The sequence below is a fragment of the Gopherus evgoodei genome, chromosome 10 (genome assembly GCF_007399415.2).
Source record: "Gopherus evgoodei ecotype Sinaloan lineage chromosome 10, rGopEvg1_v1.p, whole genome shotgun sequence".
Lineage (NCBI taxonomy): Eukaryota > Metazoa > Chordata > Testudines > Testudinidae > Gopherus > Gopherus evgoodei.
The window spans coordinates 22,634,367-22,651,588 of record NC_044331.1 but is presented as its reverse complement, the minus strand read 5'-3'; the positions used below and the strand labels follow the sequence as shown (position 1 = coordinate 22,651,588).

The 17,222-nt window shown below is 40.8% G+C and overlaps 2 protein-coding genes across 6 annotated transcripts in view; one reads left to right on the top strand and one right to left on the bottom strand.

The window, feature by feature from the left end:
• The window catches only part of GLDN (gliomedin), a 42,562-nt gene extending 34,237 nt beyond the window's left edge, over positions 1-8,325 (top strand). For both annotated transcript variants that reach the window (XM_030576942.1, XM_030576941.1), the window contains exon 10: positions 4,152-8,325. In XM_030576942.1, the coding sequence (XP_030432802.1) occupies positions 4,152-4,611 (460 nt within the window). In that variant the 3' untranslated portion in view covers positions 4,612-8,325. The remainder of the gene's footprint in view (positions 1-4,151) is intronic.
• DMXL2 (Dmx like 2) overlaps positions 1-17,222 on the bottom strand; it is a 154,880-nt gene that overhangs the window by 27,051 nt on the left and 110,607 nt on the right. For 3 of the 4 annotated variants that reach the window (XM_030576933.1, XM_030576934.1, XM_030576940.1), the window contains 5 exons: positions 16,460-16,537; positions 15,662-15,753; positions 14,294-14,346; positions 11,422-11,639; positions 10,228-10,417 (listed from right to left, as the gene is read on the bottom strand). In XM_030576933.1, coding sequence (XP_030432793.1) covers positions 10,228-10,417; positions 11,422-11,639; positions 14,294-14,346; positions 15,662-15,753; positions 16,460-16,537 — 631 coding nt within the window. Of the gene's footprint in view, positions 1-8,969; positions 10,418-11,421; positions 11,640-14,293; positions 14,347-15,661; positions 15,754-16,459; positions 16,538-17,222 lie in introns of those variants that run through there. The other variant, XM_030576935.1, reaches the window with a different exon arrangement.

Here is a 17,222-nt window from a genome sequence, read left to right as displayed (position 1 = left end):
CACCTTGACTTATCTTGACAATGTAATATGATAGGGTACCTATTGCTAAGAGGTGGCCTTTTTATTGTCAACCGCACTTTTCAGTTATTAATACCTCAGGCAGAAATTCTATTTCCATGCAGAATAGATTGGCAGTCTTCAGTGGACTTCATAGAGTCTCTAGCTCATCTCCCTTTTGGGTTATCGAAAGTTCTACTTGGGGAGTTATAGTTGTTTTATGTGAAGGACTCAGTATAGGGGGAGCTGGCTGGTGGATGTTGTAAATGTTGCTTTGTTGAAAAAACTTTTATCAAAGAACAAGGTTTTGCAGCATTTCCAAAAGTTATCAGACTCTGGATTTGTCTGATCTCCCCAGGAAGCCTTCTCCAGGGGCAGATCTCCTCTAATGAGAACGCTTTGCCCCTTTCTCTCATGTGCTTCGTTCAATAAAAGATCTGCAGTTTGATCTTCCTTCTCTCACACTAGTGAAATAGTTCACTATGCCATACCCAAAGCAGCTGTTGGTGGTGGTGAGTGAAGGAACTATCTTGGTTGTATCTGGTTACTCTAGAGTAGATCACTCCCAACAAGGACCAAGCCCAGGTTTTCTTTCATCATGCTGTGTGGGTGGTGTGCAGGTAGGAGGCAGGAAAGGGAAGAGGCTCAGCCCTGCAGAATACACGTATCTTAGATCAGTAGAGGTTGGCTGTTTTCATATTCTTTGTATCTCCCTCAGCCCTCTATGGATACACAACTCCTGCAGAACTGCGCTTCCCGGGGGCTATCCCCTTACAGGCCTGTCCCCTTCCTCCCTCCCCCAGAGGTAAGGCTGTTTATACAGAGGAGGAGAGTAAGTTGATGTTGACTGGCTCAGCATCAGTGAAGCCTTCTCCTGCCATGAAGCTGTTGCTCTGTGGAGCTCTCACATTGGTGGAGTAAGGAGATGCTGCAGAGGTACTGCTGCACCTCCACTCCAGATTGACATGGTGGGTGGGTGAGCCACGCTTGCTGCTGCTGCTGGAGCGGCCCCAGGGTCAGCCACACCGGCCACTGCTTGATCGGCCCCAGGCAGCTGGCCCCGAGGGCTGCCGTAGCAGCAGCGGTCTGGGTGCTGCCCCAGAGTAGCGGTCCTGGAACAGCAGTGGTGGCCCTGGCCGCCTCTCTCCCCGCGAGCAGCAGCAGCATCCAGGTGCCCCCCCGGAGCAGCAGTGGCACCTGGAAGCCCCCAGAGCACCTAAGTTTTAGTCCGGGGTATTTTTAGTACAAGTCATGGACAGGTCACGGGCCGTGAATTTTTGTTTATTGCCTGTCACCAGTCCATGGCTTTTACTAAAAATACCCAGAAGTAAATCTTAGCCTTACTGATGGGCCCACCTCTTTTCCTTAGAGCTCGTGGATCTGCTGCAGGTTTTTGTGTTGAATGTGCTTTCCTCCTGGGTCTTGGGAGACTTGGTGGGTGGCATTCTTAGGTAATAGCCAGCCCACCAAATATGCTCCTATTATGTGAATTTATCAATCCAAAGGATAAAGCGTGCTCTCTCCAAAACACTGCATCATTCAGTGGTTATATACAAACTAAAAATATGCCTGAGTAGTAGCTGATTAGCCTCTTGAACTAGCAGAGAAACTTGCATTTAGTAGCTTGCTGAGCACTGTTGTTCTCAGATTATCATTCTATCATCTAGGAATTTCAAGGAATAAAAACACTTTTATATTTCAGATGAGACATTCAGACTTCCTTTACGGAGGCCAATGTGAGGTCAGAATGTTGGCAGGATGTTTTTATTTGGTATTTGAATGGCTTTTAGAAGTATCTCTGATTAATTAATGTGTTGTGGAGCTATATAACTAGGTGAACAGGCCCAAACTCAGCCCACAAAATTTCCTCTTCTCTTCAATTTGCTGCTTCTCCCAGTGTTACTTGCAGGAGCTTGAAAAATGGAACCATCATTTCATTCCTTCTGCAAACCCATTCCTCCCCTTAGTTGACTGACCTTCTCCTAGTGACGAGAGATTTCATAGGCTAAATATAGTGAAACCCACCAAGATTATTTGGTTTTTTTTGGATCTGGATATTTTCTTTGCGCCTACTGTCCGAGTAGGTAGTCCAAAAGTGTGGAACTTGCTCCCAGAGGACATTAGAATGACTGCTAATCTCACACAACCCTCAGCCAAGCTTCCCCTCAATAACCACACTCTCACTGTTGCTGTCATATTTTCCTCCACTGTGAGGATGCAGAGGAGGAGAAAGTAGGGCTAGAGCCACAAAGGGAATGAAGGCTCAGCATTGCAATGCCCTAGCTGTAGGCGCCTTGCCACCTAGTGGAATCCTTGGCCCTGAGTTAGACGCCTGGGCTCCCTGTACAATGCATGGGGAAAGGTAAGTGCCTAAGAATCAAGTTTACAGAAGCCAGCACGATGAGAGAGGAGCTCTCCAAGTAGCCAGTAGGAAATGCCAAAAGCGGGGGGTTTAACCCCTGCCCCTCAGAGGGAGTCAGGTGCCTATCCTCTGGGCCAGAGCGAGTCACCTCCCTCCATTTGAGATTCACAGTCATGAACCTAGCTCAGGTCAGTCCTTTCTCACAAAAGAAGGTGATGGTGCTGCTGCCTCCCTAACACCTCAGTGGTCTCCCAGATGTCCCACTAAGCAGAGGGCTACAGAGGATTCTATAGGGCAGGAGTAGGCAACCTATGGCATGTGTGCCAAAGGCGGCACACAACCTGATTTTCAGCGGCGCTCACACTGCCCGGGTCCTGGCCTCCGTTCCGGAGGGGCTCTGCATTTTAATTTAATTTTAAATTAAGCTTCTTAAACATTTAAAAAAACCTTATTTACTTTACATACAACTATAGTTTAGTTATATATTATAGACTTATAGAAAGAGACCTAAAAACGTTAAAATGTATTACTGGCACACGGAACCTTAAATGAGAGTGACTAAATGAAGACTTGGCACACCACTTCTGAAAGGTTGCTAACCTCTTCTATAGGGGATATGTGTGTGTGTGTGTGTGTATCGGGGGGTGTGTGGTTCTCTCATTCTCTCCTGTTGAAGCTGTTCCATTTTGAATGAAATACTTAAATCTTCATTAGACCATTAGAGGAATGAGTGAGTCTATAGCCTAGGGCATTCACCTGGGAGGTAGGAGACCTGGGCTCAGATCATTGCTCTGAATCTGGCAGAGTGGGCATTTGAAACCAGGTCTCCTGCAACCTGGGTGAGTGCTCTAACCACCGGACTGTTGGGCACAAGTGGGGCACCTCCTCAGGCAATCTGGTAGGCATTCTTTTAGGCAGCTTCTGGAAACACCTACTGAATTATCAGAGGTGAGATAGGTAGGGAACACCTAGTTTGTGAATCCCACTGAGGCTTAGACATTAAGGTGGTTGGCAGCACCAGAACTTCAGTGGCCTTGTGCATGACCACCAGTGGCAATGTAGGTGCTTAGGGATTTTAGGTGCCTATAGGGCTAGGTGGGTTTTGAGGATCTAAATTTTGATCTCAGGTATCAAAATCCCTTTTTTGAATCTAGCCCTGAGAGCCTGAATATTTGTAAACTGCTCAGTTAATATGGTGATGATTTTGGTACAAAGCCTAGATAGCTAGAGACTCATTCATTGGGTACCTGGGGCCAGATTTGAATGGTCTTTAGAAGCTTATTGAGCTTTTCAAAAGCACCTTAGGCTTTTCAAAATCTGGTGCAAGGTCTAGTTGACCTCACTTTAACCACCATATTCACCTCCCCCAGAAAAGGTGAAAGACCAAACCAGAACTGGGGGCGGCAGCTCACGGGGCACAAATCTAAAGGACAGAGATGGGAGTTTTGGATGCCTGGTTTGTTACGATGCTCTTACAAGACATATCTCCATGGAAGACAGATGAAGGATTATTGACTGTTTCGATGGAATTATCATAGTATTTTTTTAAACACGGAGAGGCTGCTTTCCCCCTAGCAAGCACAAGCAATGTGACACAAACACACATGATTATTTTTGTCAGGAAATCCTAAACCCTCCGAGTAAAGGTTTTGTCCTGTTTTTAAAAAATTGTAAAGGCAAGACAATCCTTCCTGAGAGACCTCTTCATTACTAAGAATTTACCCAAATTATGTATGTATGAAAAGCAAATTCTTAAACCAGCATTTTAAATATTTATCTTGTTTCCTTTCAGATTTGAGCTTGATACAGCATCATTCAGAACCCTGACAATTGAAAATGCCTTACACGATGGTCGCCACTACCTCTTTTCTAACGCCAAGACGTACTTCAACGTGGCAGTGGATGAAAAGGGTCTTTGGATTATCTATGCCTCAAGTATTGATGAAAATATCAATGTAGCACATATTGACGAAGAGACATTTTCAGTCGTTCAACATATCAACACTACATACCCCAAGTCCAAAGCTGGCAATGCATTCATAGCATGTGGAGTGCTATATGTTACTGATACTAAGGATATGAGGGTAACTTTTGCTTTTGATTTGCTGAGAGAAAAGCAAATTGATGCAAGCTTTGAGTTAAGATCGGCACACTCTGTTCTTGCTATGCTTTCATATAGTCTAAGAGATAGAGACTTGTATACATGGGAAAATGGCTATTTAATGCAATACTCTGTACATTTTGACAGCTGAATGCTATTTTAAAATGACACATCCTGCTGGCTTTATTGGGCTAAGTAGGTTATTTAAAGCTATGTCCTATACATCTCCTCCCTGCAGTATACACACACATTTTCTGTTGAAGGTTAGTGGTTGTTTGTGTGTGCATAAAGGGGAGACCAGACTCCTTTGTGTCATTTAAATATACTTAAATTCTGTAGGCAATTCTTAGCTTTATAGAGAAAGAGCTGTGTGTTAGAAACTTATTTTTGTTTTTTCCCTACCATGCAGGCCATAATTATATCTACTGTATACTGATTATTCTACAATACTATGTTCAATAGGGTCTGTTTTTACTCTTAATTGCAGACAGTAATTGCAAATTATCTTCTAGTCAGTGATTATAGCTTAGTATAAATGTCTAAACAGTGTCTACAAATAAGCTTCTTTGTATCATTTCCATTTAATTCTTTGCATCAACTCTGAATTCTGCTGAGTTGTGATATTTTTTTAAAAATTGATGATCAGGGAGAGTAATTTTTGTACTAAAGTAAATACCGTAAAGACCAAAGTAATAGTTTATTAAAAACTCATTCTATGTTTATAAGTCAAAATAGAATAGAAAAAAGCAAGAATCCTGAAATTTGAAAAATCTGGCTAGCTACTAAATAACCAAAAAGCAAATAGAGAGGTGATGCTAGTGAAATGTGAACTTAGGTACTCAGGGGGAGGAGGCGTTACAACAGGAAATGTAGTCAGAGCAGGTGAAGCTCCTTTTAGTTAACATTTTTTTTGATTGCTTATCTTGAGCTAACCTCATCTTTCTCACATTTTAATGGAAGTGTAAATTGGGCCCAAATTTACACAAAACTCCTAGTCACAAATGAAGACTGTACTGTCATATTATTAAAAAAACCCAACAACCTACAACTTTGAATGAGAGTGGAATGTACTGGTCAAAGCGCTTGATGATGAAATTGGTTTCCTGCTTGACTTTAGTCTTGGATTACATGTGTTGTGGAAAATTGACCACACTGTTGATTTTGGATCAGACAGCCTGAGGCTCCTTTATTTCATACAAGCATATATGCAGGGAAAGTCAGCATGGCCTCGTGCAAGAAGCGAACTGCTCTGCTCTCCACAAATTTTACCAAGCTTATAAGGCTAAAAACTTGCAAGTATGTAACACGCTCGATACATTTTCAATTGCCTTATTTGGAATACAACTTAATCAAGAGCAAGCTTAATAATTAGTTTTCCATATACGTTTTTCCTGTTATTGTTATCCCTAGCCAAGTTTTGGTTTGCCTGTTCTAACATCTTTTCTGTAGTCCTGAAAGCAAGCTCAGCTGTTGTAACTTAACAGGTCTTCTGGTTCCCCTTTATCCAATTCCAGTTCCTCTTTTTGGGGCCCTGACCACATCTTTCTGCCCCCGCATGCCCTTTGTACAGAAAAGCAAGCCTAGCTGAAGCTCTTAAGTTTCATAGCCTTGTAAAAAGGCCTAAAGCATTGGAGGGGGGAGGGTCATCACTTTTCCCTAACACATGATAGTTGCAGCTAAGAAAATACAGCCAGGAACTTTTGATCTCGATCACTAGGAAAAATGACATTTTAGAGGCGTGACGGGATTAAGTTTGTTTGGCCTTCAAGAATAACATATTTAGTAGTTTGCCTACTAGCAACTAGGCCATGTAGCTTTTTGTTTAAATTGCTAGGTTTGAAACTCTGCTCCATTTCATATTGCTTGAGCCTGATTTGTCACGGGCTTGAGACCTGCATAGTCATGTAGTTGCACTTGCACAAAGCAGGTGTAATATGTTACCAGTTAGAAAGGTAGCATTTAACACCTACTTTTAAATGGGTGTATATGACAGCACAATGCAGAGGCGAATCAGGCCTTTGTGTTTAAGGCAAATAGGCCGGAGTTTCAACATCCATGTGTTCAACAGCACTGTGTGAAGGAATTTAATTAACTTCAGATCCATTGGTATCTTTACAAGCTGATAAAAACAAATCAACAGTTCCGAGGAATGGCTGTAACGGCCAGCTGCTAGTGCATATCTCATTTGAAAAAAGAAAAACACATAGTATAGGTCTGATAATCATATCCAACGTTAAACTGAGAGTTTGGCCTAAAAAGCATCACAGGATGGAAACCTCCCCCATCAATGCAGGGCTAACACTAGCAATTTGCCCCTGCCCATCTCAAGGCCCACAAGAAGTCAGCACCATCCTTTCAAATTAAACACCAGGCAAAGGAACATTGTTGAATGGGTTATGTTCTCAGTGTCATTCATATTTTTTAAAGTTGTCACAAAATAGTGATGTGCCATCTACAATGTATCTTACTGTCTATAGAAAAAGGTAGGGTATTTATGAGAAACAGCTTTTTGTGATGATTTGGGAAATTTTCTGTGGACAACAAATGAATTCTGTTGAAATTATGGACATCTATATCAGCCTGGAGCTGCCATGCTGAATGTGGGAGTTGGCTACCTTCTCTGATGGTTTACCTCTTGGAGAACCACCAAGGGGGGTAGTAGCACAGGGCTAACAATGTAAAGTTGTTAAATCTTGATAGTTCTCTAGTCAAATAGGAGGCTCCTAAACAAAAGGCTGACTTCTCCCAGAAGTTAGTTTATCAGGGGAATCACCTGGTGAGAGGGCTGTGTTCACCTGTTGTGGATGATCAGGTGGTCACATGACAGAGGAGACTGGTAGTTTATAAAAGGACAGGAGGGCAGTCCTCTGGTTTTTTGGTCATTTTTCATCACCTCAAGCTGTTGGAAGCTGTTTCAGGAGCTTGAGGAGGACAAGGCTTACTGATCACAGTTGAACCCCACCAAAGACTTCCAAGGTAAGGATGAACTAGAGCGAAAGGCACTGCAGGTGAAGTACTTGTTTTCTCTGTGTGATCCTCTACTTTGTCTCTTAAGAACTGAATTGTGACTATGTAAACAACTGACTTATTTTAAAAGGGAGCATAAAAATATATAGAAGTAGGCAGAGTAATGAGCATTCCTACTCACAAATAACACCCTCAATTCCATATAAGTACATTCTTCCCATTTCTAATCTATTATATTAGCATGGCTACCACAATGCTTCCTCCTTAACTGCATCAATGACTGATTTCCAAATGGTGGGAGGAACAGAGCTCTATAGTTTAAAGCACATTTTAAGCTTTTTGAATGAACTCTATATATACTGTGTGTGTACGTGTATATACATATGTTAATAAACTTCTGAACCCAAGTTCCTTTGCCTTTATGGGTTTCAGCTGAAAGTTCATCTTCACATAACCATAGTAAAAATCATTATCCAGACAAAGCATGGGGGGATCTTACATATAACATCTCTCCCTCCATCCCAACAAAAAGAAGTGCTCTCTTAATGGGAAGGTTGCTCAATGATTTGCTGTAAACATAATCACTAAAACAGGCAGTGAAAACAAAAAAAAGTAGGTGTACTAAGGATGCATTTCTGCCTGAAGTTTGCTTTTCCTTGATAATTATAAGTTGAAGTCAGATTCTTTAATAGTGTTTGAACGTGTTCTTTGTGTAACAAGTGCCCGGGTACATAACAACCCTACTTTGAGTTATGTTAAAGCTTTTCAAAATATGCAGTGGTTAGATGAAGCAGGAACTGCTGCCAGTAACCAATATCAGAAGCATTAAATATCATTGTCATTTGCTGCACTATATTTTAAGTCATTTTTGTGAGTAACATCCTCAAGTTGCAAGTTCAATATATTAAAAGAATCACATATACTGAATCTACTTAATTTAGCTTTAGGATGTTAAACTAGAAATAATTTAGAATGTTTTTGTTTTGCTCATTTTGACTACATAAAATACGGGTACTCATTTTAAATTTCACATTTTAGAGCTGGATATTTATTACTGCTATTACTGTAATTAAACTGACTGAGGACACTCTGGCTAGGAAAAATAGCAGTAGGATTTGGAAACCTTTCACCTTTAGGGCAAATTTAATGCAGGCTGGAAAGGGAAACTTTTCTGATGTGATGCATGTCAAATGAACTAGTGGTCTCGGACCAATTACTGTTTCCATCAAATTGACACCACTGTGGGTAACCTTATCAGCGAGTCCAAGGACTGAACAAGCAGGAGGGAGAATGAATTCACCCAAGTGAACTATACTGGCAGGATGGTGTAAGCTGCCTGTGCTGTAGAAAGTGAACATCAGTTCTGTTAATCTTGCACCCCTTGGGAGCAGTGAAAAACACAAGAGTTAAGTCCGGCTGCAAACCTCTTTTCTTGCCAGTGACAATTTTAGCTCTAATGGTAACTACAGAGCTAATCGTGATACTGAAGTTTCAACAAGCCTGTTTAAGTGCAAGACAAAAGACTGCAGAGGAGCTAACCTGTTCCATGAAATAAAAGGAATTTATTTAACTTACAAAGGTAAAACTAACAAATGACACTTCCTTTTCTTTCATATCCATACTTCACAACCTTTGGAGAAAGGTGCATTTTATCCCATTATATTTTACATTGCTGCACAGACACCAAAATTCTCATTGAAGAAGTAGGACAACTAGTTAACATTTAAATACACAGACATCCATTCCAATATCTTATTAAGAACATGGTTTTTGTTTACACAGAAAAATACACCTAAATATGACAACAGTGGCTAGTATATTACAAGCAAACAATATTGAACTCTGTATAGTTAGTTTATACAATATGCTCTGGTAATAACTTAAATTACCATTACTATTTATTAGCTGGCCACATAAAGCCTGACATTCATCTGAAATGTGGCATTGTATGTTACATTGATATTCTCTTACATAGCTTCATTTAAGGAAGTCTTACTTTTCCCTGGACAAAACATAAGAGTTTCAAAACTAAAAGCTAACTAAAAACAGGTTTCTCTTTACTACAAACATTTTAAGGTTCACACTACATTCCTAATGTAAAGGCAGATCTCCAAAATATAAAACACAGCCATCAAAGAAAAAGTAATGTGCAAATTAAGAAAACACCGCATTTTAAAAATGTGTTCATGTACAATGTATAGTATCAATGGTGTATTAATACTACTTGGTAAAAATATCAGCATAAAATGATACATGTTTCTCATAGAACATTCTTCATTGCACATTATTCCACAGCTTTTGCATCTATTACACTTTCCTGGCCTACAAATTCTTCCATACACTGAATACCCTTCATTACAACAGTCTATTTTTTTTTACATGAATAGTTGTAGACATGCTTCAATTAGTAGCAAGAACTGGAAGAGAAAAAAAACCCTGAATCACATTACAAACTGCTTATTGACTTTATTTAGCACCATGGTGCTTGTATATGTCTATGGCTACTGTTAGAATCTGTGTAATATGCTTGCTGTAGGTTGAGCAAGAAGGCTTGCTGTAGGTTGAGCACTAACCTACCTATGACTTTAATGGGTTTTATTCTACAATGCACTACATGCATTTCCATTCCCACCAATCTATGTACGCAGTGCTCAAGAACCCTGCTTTAAAAGTCAGTCTTTTTTCTGTTTGCAATGTACGATAATTCCTTTCATGAATGCATTACTGCATTGTAGCTATTTAAACAGAACTGTATAGAAACAGGACTAAACAGCATAAAGCTATAGAATGTGAAAAATACCTGTAGGGATGCTGAAAGCATTAGGTAGAACTCTCATTTTCAGTGTGCCATCTGCTCCACAGGAGAAGATGCGATTGTCTTGCACAGTTTCAATCTGCAAGACTCCAGCACCAATATTTCTGAATATGGACTGTTTGGCATGTTCGTTTTTAAAGGAATGAATTAAACCGTAGCCTGCCAGTCCCCAGACCTATATTAAGAGAATGACACACAAGACAAAATGAGGTTAAAACGTGCCCTTTCTATTGAGAATCTGGACCAAACCTTTCCTGCATCAAGACCCATTCAGCACAGAAGAAGGGAGAGAAAATATGGATGGTCAGAGAGGAAGTTGTACAGCTCCAGGATTCTCAAGATGCTCTTTTACTGGTATAAGTTAGAGCAGCCTAGGGGCTGCTTTAATGGATGACAGCTGGCCAGTCTCTTAAGCGACCATACACCAGCTGTGAATTCATATAGTGAAGCTGTGTTCCTCTTCACCTCATCCTGGCCTTCTCTGTTACCTGCATGCCCCCACTCCTGACTTATCCCATAAGATGGGGGTGGCAGCTGGCATACAAACTGCTTTTATGCCAGGTAAGAATCCCCCTCTGCTGGAACACGGGCAGAGAATCTGGCTCAAATTTCATTAACACTGGTGCATAATGAGAGTTTCTGACTTGGGACTCAGTTCTCGGAAGTGTGGAGAGTCCTTAAGCTCAGTGATGTAGGTCCAGGCCATTAGGAGGCTGGGGTTCTCCTATCTGACTATAAAACATACTGCACCTCTATAGCATGGTTTAGCTAAGGGCAAAACGTCTGTGCTCTCTCTGTCTTTTGCCTTTACCTGTTGTCTTTCCTCTTGTATTCAGATTGCAAACACTGTGGGACAGGGAGTGTGCTTTTTCAATATCTAAGCAAAGTTGGGTACTGGCCCATGATTGGAGTTCCTAGACACTACCCCAATACAACTAGTTAAAATTCTTATTTAGAATTTGATATCATACAGTTACTGAGACTACCCTATAGATAAACTGGCTATCTATTTATTTTAATAATTACTTTAGCACTGCTGCAGGAAAATGAAATACAAAGGAAAACAAGAACATATTCAGAAAGAGACAGTAATAAATTAAGATAAATAATTCAGCATAATGCACTGTGCTTTCTCCATGTAAAATTCATATCACAACTCAGTCACTTCAATAATCTTACCTTCATGTTACCTTCTGCTGAGCCTGTTGCAAAGTATTCTTCAGAAGGATCCAGTGAAAGAGCCTTAATAGCAGAGTCATGCGCTTGGAAGGTATGAAGGATTTGTCTCTGTCTGATGTCAAAGATGCAGACACATCCTTTCCTGCCTCCAGAAATCAACAGTTGCTGCTTAGGTGCATACTGAAGTACTGTGGCACCATGATCGTGACAAGTGAAGGCTGAGAGACATATTGTAAGATTGTTACAGATTTGTAGTCTTGTGTAGTTTTCAAAGTACAGTTCTATTCTGAAAGGTGACTTGCACTTTTTTACTCCATAGATATGCTCCCTTGGAGTGTATACAGTCATATCCGCTACATAAATGACACACTTTTTTGTATTACTCTTTACACTCCTTAGAGCTGCCAAACCAGCAGAAGTAAGGTGAGATGGATTCTATTATTCCTTTAATCAGTTAATTTTGATTTATAGTTTAAGCACACATCTCCGCTTGAAATTTTTAAAATTGAGAAAATATAAAAATCATTCTGAATGTTAAATTACATTAAAAACTATAATAAAAGAATATGAAAGTTTTAAAGTTGAGCACTCAAAAATTAGAAAATGCCAAAAATAAGGTTGTGCAAACTTAATTTGGCCATCTTGTATGTACGCATTATGGTGATGGTCAGTTATGTGATCAAATTCTATTTTCTCCTCAGGACCTCTGCTTCATTCATTTTTCTCTTAAAACTGAGATCCCATACTACTGTGACATCGTAAAGAAACTAACTATATTCTACAGCCCATATTTTTAAAAATGTGCATACAAAAATTTGCCTATAACTAGAGTAACCATATGTCCCATTTTGGCTGGGAGAGTCCCTTTTTTAAGCCCTGTCCCAGCCATCCTGACTTTTTCCCAAAAGGAGGCATTTGTCCCATTTGCCCTTGATGACTTGATCAGAAGAGCAAACAGGACAAATGCCCACTTTTGGGGAAAAAAGTGTGGTGTGGTGTGGTGAGTGTGAGCAGAGATGCCAGACCCCCACAGGGGGGAGGCAGGGCTATGGGGGAAGCAGCGTTCCAGCATGTGTGGGGGACCCTTCATTGTGTAGGGGGGCCCTTCAAGGTTCCAGCGACTGGACAACAGCCTGGCATGTGGCTGGTGGGGGAGGGGAAGGGGACAGTATTATAGCAACAGGCAACAGCCTGGGGGTGCCCTCGGGCAAGCAACGGGGTATCCTGTTTTTTCTTTAGGAAATATGGTCACCCTACCTGTAACGTGCATGTATAGTTGCTACAGTTGCTTGAGCAAATGCAGTGATTACTAGCTACATGCATACTTTTAAAACAATTAATTTTATGACAAGAAAATTCAAGCACAAACTCAATTCTGAGTTGTTGAAGTAAAAGATGAAAGTACTGGACAGAGGCAAATACGTTCATGAAACAAACAAAAACCATCTGTTAAAAAACAGTTAACCGCAAATGCTAAATTAGAATTGCTTTGTTTAGATAATCAGGAGTGGGGCAATTTGTTGTACTAATATACACTCAGTAATCTCAGGAATGCTTCATGATATTCTGAGATGGCAGTCTAGGAGCACAATACTCAGAGCTGTCCTTCACAATCACAGCTGGCTTGCTTATGTGGCACCAGAAGGTGACTCTACAGTGTCTGGCAGCCAATAACATAATTCCTTTCTAAGAGGTCCCTTCTTGACTAACCTTGGACCCAACCTGGGTTATAAGATGGCTAAGCACTCACCATATCAGGCACAGTCAGGTGTATCCACCTCTTTCTACTGTATGTGGCATATAAAAAGACTCCAGCCCCAAAGGTCTTCATTCCTCAACAAGCAGAATAAAGAAAAGGTGGCGAGTCCAAGGCTGCCTAGTTTCCTTGTCTTTACTGGTCATGTGGATAAGAACACCAATGGAGGAGCTAATGATGGTCTAAAACAAGGTGCCACTCTGAGCCCTTCGCTCTCCAGCTGATCAACATCAAGCAGCACAGGGAGCAATATCCTGACATTATCAGAGTCTGAGTTTTGAAAGGGGACAATTACATTTTCTCTTGGCTGTGTCTCCTTCCCTCACACTGCTCCTTTCCCACAATCACAACTCCTCTGTTGCTGGACTTCCCCACCCTCCCTTCTCACCTTAATCACTTCATCTAATCTTTCTCAGCCGTGCAGCTTCTCTCACTCCCAAGACCTCAAATAAATCATCCTCCGTCACAATTTTTATTAACATGAAGAGGAAAAAATCCATCATTGAACATTCTATACCATCAAGATAGATGCACACACAACCTCCCCACCACACCATCTTTTTCCTGTAACCCTTGTGTCTACCCTCGACCTTGTTTGTTAAACTTAAGTGGGCATCATGCTTGAATTAGAATGCAAAGCTCTTTGGGACAGGCCCTGTATCTTCTTAGTCACAACCCCCAACATACCACTCCCCTGTTCCAAGGCAGTGCTGAAAGCTGTAATTAAGTGCCAGTTTCAGGAGAGGTCTACATGCAGACTTATGGACCTGTTACTAATGATGACTAAAAAGTTTAGACATACGGTGTCAAAACCAAACCGCTATATTTGAATATTTAACCCTTTATAAACACCTTCACAAGACAGCCCTGCATGTGACCTTTTCTGATGTTCCTTTTTTTTACATTTTGGTATGTACAAAAGTAGACTGTCATGTTGGAGGCCATAAAATCTACTGTTTCAAGACACTCATTAGTACTGGTAATGCACTGATTAACTTGTAATACAGATGTTTAGCCTAGCCCCACCTGAACTTTTTCCTCTCAAAATCCATGCACAAATCCCACTTGATTCTTTAACCATTAAGAAACTGAAATGTGTTTTACTGCAGTACTTACTGTGAATGAGACTGTTACCGGGGGATACCAAAGTGTCCCACAAGCATACGTTTCTGGTGGAAAAACAAAACAAGTCATGATGGCAATTTGCTAAATGATTCCTGGGATAATATGGGTCACTTACAATCAGCCAGTACGTCTGTTCAGTGCTGCAGGCCAATGGGAGCTGCTGGAAGTGGTGGCCAGTACGTCCCTCGGCCTGTGCCGCTTCCAGCAGCTCCCATTGGCCTGGAGCAGCGAACCGCGGCCAGTGGTAGCTGCGATTGGCTGGACTTGCAGACGCGGCAGGTAAACAAACTGACCCGGCCCGCCACGGGCTTTCCCTGTACAACCAGTGGAACAAGTTTGGCAAACACTGACTTAGAAGATGAGGAGGGCTTGTGCAGGACCTTTGCAGTCACGGGGAAGACATGTAAAAGCACAAATGACAGTTAAGAGCCTAACTCCAGTTGATTCAGTCATTCAAGACTTTGAAAAACTTTGAAGTCCCCAGTGGGGACTATGTTTGACTCTGCTTCCTTGAAGGCTAAGGGCTTGTCTACACAGTGCTTTAGTCTGCACAGGAGAGGTTTAAATTTTAGTTAACATTACCGTGTTGTGCACTAACTGGCCCATGTGGATCCTGATCCTCCACACTAAAAGTTCCCTAGTGCACATCAACATAGTACAGTGTGAAACAGCCAAGACTACATTAATATGCAACAGGGAACTTTTAGTGTGAACCAGTTGTTCGTGTACAACATGCTAGTGTGGACTAAAGCACATGTAGACTAGTCCTTGATGTTAGCCTTACAGGAAGGCTGGGAAACATACACTCCATTCAATAGAACAACCAGGATCACCGCCAGCATTTACTAAATAAGCTCCTCCCCAACCCAGTACAAATATATCATCAGAACAAGTTGCGGTTGGGATGTCTGGAAACCACTGAGTAATAATAAAGACAGCCACATTAGAAACGAAGAACACTACCAAAGTGAAATAATTTTAAAACCAGAAGAGATAATAAAACAGAGGTGCTTAGTCAAAAACCCTTGATTCCAGGCTGTCAGACCATAATAATTCATATTTAATTAAATAAAGGGGGAAAAGGATAATTTAGCACTTAATGATAAGGAGCTTTGAGAAGCCAACAGAATACAGGGAACTAGTCTGCAGAAAGAAAGTTACTGAAGGAGTGACACATAAGCAGGCAGCCATGCACATACAGCTGGTAGGGGAATTCAACAGCTTTTAGAACATTGGGCTTCAAAATTCTGGCTTCAAGATCCAAAGATCTGTTACGACAGGTAGCTTTGGTGAAAGCCTTTAACCTCTCAGCCTAGATATTTTTATCTATTTTTGACTGCACACACTCTTTTACCACACCTGTTATCGTTGGACTGCCCGGATGTAGCCACTAGACTTGAAGAGGTAATGAATGCAAAGTCACTTGTGGTTTTACTGTGACATTGCCAACTCTATAAAATGAAACAAAAACCATCACCAAGATGCAATCTTATCACCTATACGTCAAAGTTTCTAATAACTTAAAATATATTTAGTCATATGTATTTCTACTAATGGCATATCACATGTAAGGACTTTAAACACAAACCCTGTTTACTTTGATTCATTACTAAAATCCCTATAGGAAGCGACACTGAAAGTGCAGAGAACAAAAAGATAAATTAACTATTTTTATTAGAAATTCTAGTATTAAGAAAAATCCCCAAACAATTTACTATATAATTAAACTGTGACAAATACAAAGTATAGTATGTTTTATCAATTTGAATTCACAATTAAGTGCTGGCTTTGTGTGCTATATAATTAACAGCAAAGAATTGAGAGGAGTGAAGTTATTTATTTTTTTTGAAAAAGCTTGTCGTACACTACAATAGATTTCAGTCAAAGTAAATTCAAGGACAATGCTTAGGTTATATCTGTAATCACATTACAGCTTGTTATTTACTCTGAAATGAATTCTTCAAAGCTGTGTCCATCAAACGCTATAATTGTTTGATAAAGTCTGCCAATTAGCACAGCAGAGAAAAACATTAATCAAGAATTCACATTATCTGAACCTGCTCTTGACCTGTTTGAAACTTTGTAAAGTAAGAGACACTCAAGTCTTGGTTCCTAAACATTTCTCCCATAAAAAGAGAGAATGATTTTGTTACATACCAGATACGGTTTAGGATTAGATACAATTTGGTTGACTTGCCAAATACTTAAAAATCCCTCTCCATCAGCCACGCCACACTGCAAGAAACAAAATTCCATTTATTCTGTAAACCGCTGAAAAGGTCTCCAGTGGTCAGTCTTATCTTTTCTTCACTTTTGTTATATTTAACAAGAAGCTGACAGAGCTGCATGTGTATTAAATACAATGGGTAAAAATCTGAAGGGCACCTACGTGATTCAAGAGTCTAAGTTCCATTTTCAAAAGTGACGGCATTTAGGCCTAAAGCCACAAAAGGATTTAAGTGTCTAAGCCCAAAATTTAGAACCTCAAAAACTCTGTTCAGCTGGTGCCTAACCTTCCATCAGTGAGCATGCACAAAGCCAATTACATCCTCATGATGCTGAGTGGCTCAATGCTTAAATCCTAGAGGGATCCGTAAACTAGGCTTTTCTTCCCCGCCACCCAATCCAGGTTCAAATCCTCGCTCTGCCTGATTTGACGTAGGGATTTGAACCCAGATTTCCAATCGCTCAGATGAATGCCCTGCCACTGAGCTAGAGGACATTCTGGATAACCCTGTCCCTCAATCTCTCCTTTTGAAGCTGTTCCACTTTGTATAAACACTTACATAGTCATTGGGCCAGAGTGAGTGTGAAAATAAGGCTATAGCCAAGTCATTAGCACATTCACTGGGAATCTGGTTCGAGTCCCAGCGCTAGCCAAAGCACTCTATGGAGCTACTAGTGTGTGGTGGCAAGGTCC